The 12468-nt window shown below is 37.5% G+C and overlaps 1 protein-coding gene across 6 annotated transcripts in view; it reads right to left on the reverse strand.

Annotated features, from left to right (window-relative positions):
• Positions 1–12468, reverse strand: part of LOC307157330 (uncharacterized protein) — a 599307-nt gene that overhangs the window by 134731 nt on the left and 452108 nt on the right. For 2 of the 6 annotated variants that reach the window (XM_079869207.1, XM_079869206.1), the window contains exon 2: positions 7630–7759. The exons of 1 other annotated variant lie outside the window; for it this stretch is intronic. In XM_079869207.1, the coding sequence (XP_079725333.1) occupies positions 7630–7714 (85 nt within the window). In that variant the 5' untranslated portion in view covers positions 7715–7759. Of the gene's footprint in view, positions 1–7629; positions 7771–8258; positions 8303–8440; positions 8509–12468 lie in introns of those variants that run through there. 3 more of the 6 variants (XM_079869204.1, XM_079869205.1, XM_079869208.1) reach the window with 3 other exon arrangements.

Consider the following 12468-nt stretch of genomic DNA (forward strand, 5'->3'; position numbering starts at 1 on the left):
AACAAAAGCGGAGCTAGTGTGCGAGTGAGCCATTTTATCAGAGCAATATTGTCAACGTCAGCGAGTATTTACATTAGATTATTATTATTATTATTATCTAATGGCATCAATAAAGCTTACCCGCAATGAAGTGTTGTGTCTTCTATTCGCGGACCCTAATTCTGAAGGGGAATAACGTTATCTGCCTTCAGAAAATGACGGTGATTCTGAAAGTGAAAGTATAGCCCTACACCAAGCACAAACGGTGAATCCTTTGCCCAATATAACGTTAGATGGTCCTTTGCCCAATGTCAGTGGTGGGAACAATGTTTCCCGGGGTCGGAGTGTTCATCGCGAAGTTAGCAGGCGTGTTAGTGTTGTGGGGAACGAGGCGGCCGCAGGAGATTTTTACCACGCTAGCCACGGTGACCGTGTGCCTCTCCGCAATCGCGGCGACAGTATTGTGGTGGAGACTTTGTCTAATGCCACTGGGTATGTTAGACGAGGTCGAAGTATTCATAGGACAGTTAGGGGGCAACGTGGAGGCAGGGTGGGGAGTCGCAATGACAATTACAGTAGTCCGAGCTGTGCACACTCGGCGCGCGCGCGAGGCAGATCTGGCCGCGCCCGCGCGCGCTGCTGCTCGTAGCAGGAGAAGAGGCGATGTGACACGGGGCAGAGGGGCTATTATCATGCATAGTCTATCGCAAGACCACACCATGAAACACTACAAGAAATGTCACCTGGATGAATAGGGAGTCATTATCTCTACAGCAAAAGCCCTGCAACAATTGTTTTTGTCTGCCATTTATTACACTGTTGATTTACTATCTATTTCCCTGACCATTTAGTAGTGTACAATATGTGTTCTTTTTTGTGTGTTCATGTCCTTGTGATGTGTGCGTCTTCGTCAGCTAAAAAAAAAAAAAAAAACAACCAAATAAACATCAACAAAAACCATAAAAATTCTATAATCCAAGATGGCCGCCACCATATGACGTCATAATATGCAAATTAGATGGGAAAATGCAATCCCTACATAAACTTTGGGTCATCCTTAATATTTCTCTAATTTACAGAAAGTCTCTATCTTTTATCACTTTTAAGATATAGCCTTTTGAAATTAAGATGTCAAAATCGAACGTTTTAGGAAAAAACCTCTGGCGCCTAAAGGGTTAAAGCATACTTTCAATTAACTTTAATTTTGTAATTTACCTGTATTTTTTAAGTTATTATTATTATTATTATTATTATTATTATTATTATTAATCAAAACAACCCAGCTGCAGTTTGATTGGTATTACTTGGAATGCACAATAATAATAAAAAACATGATTTAAGAAAATGAACAAGAACGGAGTAGCTTACTTGCAAATTACCTCTTCTGTTGTAAATGTCCCAATTGGGAGAGGGTGTGCAATTTTCAAAGAGTTTAATTAAACGTTCATGTTATATATTTTGGCTGCATTTGTGAATTAATAAAAACGTAACTGGTTGTGTGAACATAATATCTAAATATCGATTAAGCGATCGATATAGCCCTGAATCGAATCAAATCGCAATCGTATCGTAGAATTTTTTGAGGTATCGTCAAATATTGTATCGCTGGCTGAGAATTGATATCGTATAGTATCGTGATGAACTGTCCGATTTACACCCCTAATGAATCCATGGACAAAATAATGTTAACCACCTGAAGAAGAGCAGTTTCAGTGCTATGAGATGGGTGAAATCCTGACTGAAAAGGTTCAAAAAGATGATTCATATCTAAATATGATGGCAATTGCGAAACCACAACCTTTTTGGCCTGTAATTGTCCATGTTTAGATGGTTTAGGCCTGTTTTTTTAAGAATGGGGTCACCGCAGCCATTTTTAATTCTGCTGGGACAATGGCGGAAGCCAAACAACAGTTTATCATATGTGTTATGAAGGGTGCAGCCTTGAGGACACACATCTTAAGCAAAACAGTAGTGTAGGATCAAGCAGGCAGGATGTGGAATTAGACTTCACAATTAGATCACTTATGGCAGCAGGAGTAGTCAGAGTAAAAGCAGAGAGTTTGTTGAGTGAGCTGAATCAGATAACATCAAATGAACAATTCAGTCACTTGTATGAGTAGTGTCTTTGGTGATGGATTCAGTGATTGATTTCAACTTGTCTGAAAAGAATTGTGAAAAGCTATTCACAAGCACCACAGAGCCCAAAATAACATGTTGTGGTGGATTAGTGAGTTTGTTAACCATAGCAAAGAGTGATTTGGGCCTGCACGTGGAATTCTTAATGGTAGAGGATAGAGGTAAGAGGATCTTGCATAGTTGAGGGCTGTATGGTAGTTGAGCAAATGTTCTTTAAAGGCCAGAGAGTGCACAATGAGTCCAGTTTTCCTGTGTAGTCTAAGCGGCGACCCTCAGTTTTCATTGTTCGTATTTCAGGAGTGAACCAGGGTGAGGCACAAGTAGATGGAATCAGTCTAGTTTTAACAGGAGCATGCCTCTCAAGCATTAGAGAAAAATCATTATTGTAAATACAGATTTCTGACAGACAGTTAGATAGTAACCATTCTGACAAGGTAGAAGCCCTTATTGAAACAGAGAAAGAAGACGGATTCACAGAATTTATTTTACGATAGGTGAGCATTTTGTTCAGTGGTGATATAGATATTGGAAAACTAAAACTGAAGTTTATTCAATAAAAGTACAGTCAAGTCAAATAAAACACGTTTTATCTCCTGTACAGTTTGGTAACACTACAATAAGATACCATTCATTAACATTACCTAATGCGTTATCTAACATCAACACATTGGGTGAACAATATATTTTTACAACATTAATTAATGTTTGTGAATGTTATTTAATACAAACACTTGATTGGTCATGTTTGTTCACTTCATTCATTGTGCATTAAATAATGTTAACAGAAATAATGTTAACTTTTGATTTTAAAAATGTATTTTTAACCCCAAGGAGAATAATTGCGACAGTATATAACTATTGTTTATTGTTAGGTCATTTTATCTAATGTTATCTAACAAATGGAATCTTATTGTAAAGTGTTTTTTAATACTACAGTTTCCATCTTTGTAACCATGATATACACTTTAATATATGTAAATTTAATCTAAATTATGCTTTGGTACCGAAATTGGTACAGAGAACCGTGGATTTTCACTGGTATTGGTACCGAATACTGAAATTTTGGTACCGTGACAACACTAGTGTTAGGTGTCGTCCAGCCTGCAGCTCTGCAGATGTCTGTTAGCGCCATGGCGTCCACTATCCAGTGAGACAACCTTTGCTTGGAGAGAGCCTTTCCCTTCAGCTTCCCACCATAACAGACAAAGAGCTGGACTGAGGTCCTGAAACACTGCGTTCTGTCTACGTAAGCACGGAGGGCACATACTGGACAGAGCAGTGCCAAGGCTGGCTCTGCCTTCTCCAAAGGCAGCGCTTGCAGGTTCACCACCTGATCTCAAAAGGGAGTGGTGGGAACTTTGGGCACGTATACAGGCCGGGGTCTCAGGATCACGTAAGAATTAGCTGGCCTGAATTCTAGGCACGCTTCGTCAATCGAAAATGCCTGCAGGTCCCCTACCCGCTTGATGGAGGCCAATGCAATCAGGAACACTGTCTTCATAGACAGGAACTTAAGCTCAACTGATTGCAAAGGCTCAAAGGGAGCACCTCTGCAGGGCAGATAAGACCACTGCAAGGTCCCAAGATGGTACAAGAGGAGAACAAGGAAGATTTAGTCTTCTCGCTCCTCTAAGGAACCTGATGACCAGGTCGTGCTTCCCCAAAGACTTACCTTCAACTGCATCTTGATGTGCGGCGATAGCAGCAACATACACTTTGAGGGTGGAGGGAGACAGCTAGGGCTGGGCGATATGGCCTAAAAAAAAAAATCTCCGATTTTTTTCACAAAAAATTCGATTTACGATTTAAACCGATTTTTTTTTCTTCCCCTACTTAAAATCAATCTGCAGATGACAAAGAAATTGTTCAAAACAATTTTTAACTTTATTTTGTTTTGATTTTCCCTTCTGGGATTTGATTTGGATTTTCCCCTTGGGGTTAAAGTGCAATCAGAAACAACAAGCCAAAAAGACAAGATGGCAGGCCCTACCTTTGTAAACAGTGAAAATGTAACATAACATAACATAACATAACAGAACAGAACAGAACAGAACAGAACATGAAATGGGTGGATTGGGATTGGTGGGGAACGTGAAAAAAAATGTACATCACAATAAAGTGTATTGTGATTGTCAAAACATTTGGTAACTAAACAGAATTTTATTAAGTTTAGTGACAACACAATGTTTACATGGTACAATGACTGGTATGCTACTGTTTTTATTATTGCTTTCACAATTTCAATTCAATTCTTGTGATTTGATCCTGATCTTGATTCAATATCGATTCCTTTGGATAAATACTAGGTACAGTAGATACATGTTAATTTAAAGCCTTGTCAGCTGGTATTATTATTAAAGGTTAAAAATAACATCTCAAATTAAATATAATGCGTTTTTTTTATAATAACAAGTTCAACATTATAATATTGTAATGATATAGGTAAAAATATAATAAATATGTAATATAGTTATCATATTTAGCAAAATACTACTCTCTACAGCAATTATTTTAAAGTCCAACTAACGTGCTATGGTCATTAATGGGCTTTCCAGAGGTAAAAGTAACTTTACGTGACATATTGTCCTCTAGCTGTTAGACCTCTTTCCGCAGTTGAAAAACACAGATCGATCGATTTTATTTCATTTCGGTAAGTTGAACTGTATCTTTCAAATTACCCATTGATCATTCGTGTTTATTTAGCCTACTATTAACTAGTAGTAAAGAGTAACAGATGATCGGTTCACGTGCCGCTTGAACTCTGTCAGCGATCTGTCAAGCGCCAAAACGGTGTTTGTTTGAATTTCGTAATTAAATCGACAGAATCTGAGAGCTGAGAATTTGTTTCATAGCAATAGTAACCTTCTCTGTCTTGTCTGTCGGTGTCAGTGTCCTCTTTGCATCGCGATTTTTCTCTGCGTGAGAAAATGGATGTGTAGCGTGAGAGCGTGTAAAAAGTGACGATTGCGTGAGTCTCACGGTGAATTCGTGAGAGTTGGCAGCACTGCGGATTCAGTTTGTAAGACTGTAGATTGTTTTTTGGCGGGTGTGTTTGTGCTGCCGCGGTCTTGCCGTGTTGTTTGTGTATCTCTATGCCAAACGCGCGGGGGAAGAGCTGAGCCCGTTCGGAGCTACGGGAGCCCAGAGGGGAGCGTCGGCGAATGTTAAAGAGAAAACCGATTTTCATTCAAAAAAATCGACGTAAACTGCACATTCGAATTAATCGATAAAATCGATTTATCGCCCAGCCCTAGAGACAGCCTTCGCGCCAACCCATCTTGTAGGAAGGAAAGCATGACACTGATCAGGCATTTTCTGGGGTCTTCTCAGCAAGAAGAGCACCAAGTGATGAAGAGGTTTCACTTCAACGCATAGGCGTGTCGAGTTGACAAGGCCCTAGTGGAAGTGATGGTAGCCACCACCTGAGGTAGTAGGGTATTCAAACCTGCCTCATACCATCCAGAAGCCACACATGAAGGTTCCATAGATTGGGACGATGGTACCAGAGCGCCTCAGTCTGCTTCTGGGCAGCCAAGAAATGTTGGGCAGAGTCCTCGACCGCACTGCCGAAGAGGCCAGCCTGGGATATGATGGAGGAAGCGGATTCGCTCAGCCTTGAAACTTATGACGTCAGAAGTAGCGTAGTGCGTCATGAATAGAGTAAATATCAGCAGTACGTCACATTACTCACATAAGTTAAGCTATAGATTTAAGTAGAATCCGTATGTTTGTTTGGCCGGAAGCTAGTTATTTTACTTTATACATTTTTAAATATTAATATTTTTCTTACACAAACTCATAATTTTGCTTCAGAAGGCCTTTATTACAGTTATAGTTTGTTTATGATGGATAGATGCACTTTTTTTAGCTTCAATCTGTTGGTTGCAATCCACTGCCATTATAAGGCTTGGAAGAGCCAGGACATTTTTTAATAAAACTACGATTGTATTTGTCTGAAAGAAGAAAGTCAAATACACCTAGGGTGGCTTGAGGGTGAGTAAATCATGGACTAATTTTCAATGTTAATTTTAAACTTTAATAAGGAGCTCATTAGTGACTGTCAGTGAACACTGTCAGTATGCCTTGTACCTGCTGTACCATTTTAATGTCTCTTGTGTGGCCCTGGTGAGGTGGCCTTTAAAGATGTCTTTTATCCGTTCGCTTCTGTTCCTGTTACGTTTTCCGCAATAAATCCAAAACAAGCCAAACTGTTTCAAATTGTAAATCATGCCAAAGTACTCTGGGACATGAAAGTACAACCTAAAGGGATCCTTGGAGGACTTTTAAACATTCAGAAGGTTTATGTTTCTACGTCTGAGCAAATCGATCAAGTGTTAATGAATTCAAAATGTTGATTATTTGTGTCTCTCTGAAACAAGTTTATCTCCAACAACTCAAGTCAAGAGTCATTACTGCACAAAGCTACAGCACTAGAAGATGTGATGAGATTATGGTAACGGAGATGGTGTTATGATCTATGTTAATGAGGGGATACTCGTGTACTAGTGTGTTGGAATAACTATTTCCCTATCTCCTGAAATGTCTTTTTCTGTGATTGCACTGTGAAAACCACCATCTGCTAAAGAGGAGCTTTTATGATCATCTTACTAATGCCTTTAAAAATTGTGAAACAAAAGTAATGCTTTTAATCTAAAATTTTAATGTTAATTTGTTTGAAATTTTTTTTTTTTTAAATCCAACTTACTGTTAAGCTTCAGTTGAGCTTCAGTCATAAAACGAAACACATTATTGACTGTGATTGGATTATTTTATACAATCATATTCCCTTTAATTCCCTTTAATTTCCCTCCAGTTATCGGTCAGCGCCAGCATTTTTGATAATTTTCACAAAAATGTAATGGCCCCCAGAATATTTAGTTAAATAAAAATATAAGCGCTTTATGTCAAATAAAAGCACTTTAATCACGATACTCCTTTGACATTCTTCAAAAATATTAGGGCTGCTCGATATTGAAGAAAAATAATGCGATATTCGATATGATACGATAATGCTTGAAGTGTGTAAAATAAACAAATTATCTTTAAAATAAATTTAAAATGACATAAACTACATGCGTGTTTAATATTCTATTTGTGACAAGAAAACATCCCTACAACTTCTGAAAGTGAACATCAGTTTCACTGTAGCATAAGAAGTGTTATTTTAACATCAGTGTAAACCACGGGGTTTAGCTACATTAGGTTTATTTAACAGCAGAAACTGAATAATCAAATGCAAAAATAAAACACTGCTTAGTTTTCACTGTATGAATTAAATATATACTGATTCTTATTAAAGCTACAAAAGTTATTCAGCCAAGAGCAGTGAGTGATTTTCTCTTTGTCTTTAGTTTTTGACCCCAGTTATTGCAAGCTGTTGTGATATGCATACCGCGATACATTTGCGATATTTCGATATATTGTGCAGCCCTAAAAAACATCATTCAGTTCTGTAGAGCTGGACATTTTAATATGGATCAAATAACTGAGTTCAACTTTGAGAATGAAACCAACCTATTTGATCCTCAGTTTCTTCTTGTTTCACACTGAATGTTTCTTCAATCTTCACATCTTCACTCTCCTCTTTAATAAATGCCATCTTTATAATAGTGTCACGTGGATCTCAGTCGCTTCACCAGTTGTTCTGTGGTTGTCCTGTTTAAGATGAGAATTAACAGAAAGAAAAATAAATCCTAACTAAATCTGTCTCAATCAGATCTAGTTCAGTAGTTCAGTTCACTGGTTAGAGAGTCAGTCAGAGAGTTAATTAAATCACCTGATTAAATAATAATAATAATAATAATACTTAAATTTCACATTATGATTTATATTTCGTATTCAATTATTTGTTTAGATTTTATTAGATTACACTTTCATGAAAACATTTGCAGTTGGTTTGTAAAAGTTGTCATTACACATTAATACTGTTTGTTCTCGTTTATTTACACTGTTTGAGCAGCTGGTGACGTCAGCGTGCGGTGATTCGAATCACTAAATTAATAATTTATTAATTTATTATTATCAATTGATTCAACTGACTCGAGGTTTAAAAAAACTCATTTTCTCTCATTACTTCTTTCCAGTACATGAATTCGTCTTTACCAAAATTTTATCCACGTTATAGAGAGCGAAAAGAGACGCACCTTTTCTGTTACTCGTGAGGGAATGTGATTTACTCCCAAAACAACGCTCATTATTGTTAAATAAAGCATTGCAATGTTTCTTTCAAGAATGATTAATTTGTTGTACACAACTTGTAAAAACGATTGGATTGAATGAACGGTTTGCAGTGATTTAAACACTTTAAATGCGTAAAAACACAAACCTTTCAGCAGCCTATTCACAACAGAAGCAGGAGCGCGGCGCAGCCTGATGACGTCACACCACCAGACCAAAATAAAAGTCCTGTTTACACGCTGCTGCTGTTTTTCTTTTTTCCAGGTCTGTAAACTCAGTTCTGTTCAGGAGGAGAAATATTTAAAGTAAACTATATTATATTAGAATAATTGATCACGTGTTTACAGGGGTAGCGCCAGAGAATTTTTAATGCAGGGGCTGAGGGGGTACTAGATCATTGACGGGGCAGCTGCGCAATTTTATATATATATATATATATATATATATATATACACACACTATTAATAAATGAGCAAAACTTGGCCACTCAGTATTTAATATTTAATTATTTTAATAATCACAATTAAAGTTTAAATTGTATTCAATTGAATAAGCACAACATTCAGCATTCAATCAAATATTTTTAAATATTTATTATTATTAATAATGTTATTTCAATTTATAACATGGCTTGGCTGAATTCCAATGTAGAATGCGGTTATTTCTTGATAACAGACCGCTGCGGAGTATAACAGACCGTTGCCATGCAAAACAGCGCGTTGCTATGGACGCGGAACGGACTATTTTCTTTGGCGGAAGCAATACAATCGTTTTTAAAACAATAAACGCCTTTTTAAATCAATAATTTGTGTCAAATTAATTATTTATTTTTTAGGTAGCCATGTAATAAGCGGGATAATGTATAGAGAGGCGGTCGTTATAGCGAATAACAACCCCTTCAGGCTGATTCTTCGCGTCGGGGTCTCGTTCAGCCTGTCGGGCTTGTTATTCGCTATAACGACCGCCTCTCTATACATTATCCCTTACATAATATCTTGTTATTTCAACATATGTGTGCGTGCAACAAGCAAGATGTGCATTTGTAAATCCGGTGACACGCGTGCATTGGTTTTTATTAACCAAACTAGTAAACTAGTGTTTTCTGTGTCAGTGTCGCTGCAAAGATGAAGTTGACGATCGCCATCTCCGTAGATGGAGAGCCAGCTGCTTGACTCAAAATGTATTTATGTAGCACCGTATGTAGCGGAATGACAATAAAGCTAATTTATCAATTTTTCAACAAACAACATGTTTTATAGACTGACACATTTTATTTAAAGGTCATTTTGTGACACTACAGTAAGAACTGAATGACTGATTTCCATCAACACAAATAAAGTTTGAGAAAAGCACAGATACACACTGTCACTCATTGTGACTCACAAACACACACTGATCTTTCTGTCTATGTGAGGATTCATTACACACATTTATTCTGACATGTTATTTCACTGACAGAAGTTCAGCTGTAATATTACAGTTTTGTTCCCATTGCTAACACACTAAAATGACATGCACAGCACAATTATTTAAACTGACACACAGAGAGCAAAACAAGTTTCCAAAAGTCTAAACACATTTTCGGCTTTACACACATTTTGCAATTCAAAATGGCACTTTTTAAATGCACTAAACACGGTTCTCTGCATAAGACACAACAATCTGACATAAAGTCACATTTTTGATTTCAAAACACTGCCACTCAAAATGACACAACATGAGCTAATTGGCCAAACACCTCAATGGTTAATTGTTAACACTTCAATCTTTTTCAGTTTACTGGTTTTTTTTTGTGAGCATGTTTCTGTTCAGTCCAATGTAAATATATCTGCTGTGCATATGTTGCACTGACTTGTTTGGTGAAAATAAAAATGTTTCAACAGCATGTGTGTGTGTATCTGCAAATATTTCTGTGCATGTGAACAATCTAAAGAATTTACTACAATTTGAACAATTTTAGTATTATGGCAAAGCATACTAAAGATGAGAGTGCTTTTCATTATGCCCAACAGTGTGTAGTTGGTTAGACAAAAAATCTGGTAATATGAATGAAGTGTGTCCCATTTCGTGCAAAATTTTTGATTTTTATAATGCTATATGTAGTTTTGGTTGCAGTGCTTCATTTTGCAGGATATTTGAGGTATTTTGCAGTTTGGGTGTGTGGTTTTGTGAATTGTGTTAAGTAGTTTTGCAGCCTAGTTTACAAAATTGTGTGTTAGCAATTGGAAAAAACTGTAATGTAATGAAGAGAAAACAAGAGACTCTATAAGTGCGTTACGATAGGGTCCCTACACAAGTGTTCACTGCTCCCTGAGCACGGTATATCATTTGAAGTGGACTTCGCTGACCGCTCATTTGGGACGCCCTGCAAACGTCATCAAAGAAAGTCAATGACGGGGTCACGCAGAAACATTTTAATTTAATTTACTATCACATTTAAAATATATACACTATACAATAAAAAAAAACATCAAGTACTATAAATCTAATGAAAAATGTATGTTTATTACACACTTTGATTGACTATTGCTGCTATTACTTGACTATTAACAGAATTGAAGCTCTGCTGTAACTGTCATGCAATATGAAAATAAACTTTTATTTGGTTAACTATGTGTATACGTGTTTTTAATCAATGGTCATATTGATCGAATAATGCCTTCTTCCCGCGCACAGCCGTATAGTAAACAATCCTGAGGTAAATAAAGTAAAGTAAAGAAAAACAAATTGTTATTTATGACCGTTCTGACTGGTGGTGACGTGGTGCACAACGACAGTTGGGTGATCATCGCTCTCCACTTCCTGTGAAGTGGTGTATCAATGTTCCCCTTATTCCCTAGTGCCCTTCGAACTGAACATGTTCGCTGCCATCGGATTGGAATCTCCCTTAAGATGGCGGAATACCCTGTGAAGTCAACTTCGCTGTCCACTTACGGTCGAATGGAATTGTTGTAAAGTTTTCTTTGTTCCAAGCAAAACCAGGAGACGTTGGGATAAGCAGAAGTGATTTATTGAGATCTTCGCTGTGTGTCGTCTGTAGTGTTCTTCCAAGTCTAACTCAAGCATTATACATTGTAGGTTATATACCTTCCAAGAGGGAGGGACTTACATTGAGGTTGAACAAAGCATGCAAATGAAGTATACAGGTTTAGGTAAAACACCCTAGACTGAATGTCTGGCCAATCCTAACCCTCTATGGCATGGTGTTGCCCTCAGGCAGTTGTTAGTTGTGATTGTATTTTTTTTCCTGTAATTTTAACTGTAAAAAAACTTTTTAAAAAAAGCAACGGAAAAGACATTTTAATTTTTATGATGGATATGTTATCAAGGACCCCCAAGCTCCCAAAAAATGGGGTGAAAGATTTTTTTTCCCAAAAAACAAAAAGTCATGCCATAGAGGGCTAATTCAATCAGCATAACAGTCTATTGCATTGCAAATTGCATAGACGAATCATTCGTGTGCTAATCCCATCAGTCTGAGTGATACTGGGACTCAAAGAGCCATTAAAGACAAAAGGTGCGTCTTGGGGCTACTGGCTCGAGCCATTAACGACAATAGGGTGAATTATAATAGAGAAAACAGGTCTGGCAGGAACTGTTGATACCATTATCCTAACCTAACCTTAAAATGCTAACTTCAATGTACTCAACTTTTACTGTTGCTGTTGTAAACTAAATTAAACATTTAATAAATTTGTAATCCAACAGAACGCACCTTGTAACACCTCACTGTTACTGATTTATAATGTCAGTCTGTTCTGATTCATCAACACAGTTTCACTGATGTTGCAGTTCTATAAACACCAAACCCAGGATAGAGCGGCTGAGTGAATGTGGTCTGGACTGCGTGGATGAGGCTCAGTGTGTCAGTGACGCTGTAGAAAGCCAGAATTCCTGCACTGTGATCCACACACACTCCTATTCTCCACACTCCTATTCTCCTGTTGATGGACTCTACTGGGAATTGAGTCTCTATGCTGTTGTGTATTAATGAGTATCTGGATTGAGAGCAGATCAAACTCCAGGACTGATCATTAGCTCCAAACAAACACTCATGACCCCATCCCTTCCTGCTGATGCTCTTATATGACACTGATATTACTACATATTCACCACTCCAGTGCTTAATTTGTAAAGTGGGAGGTCCCGGAGCGCAGAGGGGGGGGGGTGGATCCG

This window comes from Squalius cephalus (genome assembly GCF_949319135.1).
Source record: "Squalius cephalus genome assembly, chromosome: 4".
NCBI classification, from domain to species: Eukaryota; Metazoa; Chordata; class Actinopteri; order Cypriniformes; family Leuciscidae; genus Squalius; species Squalius cephalus.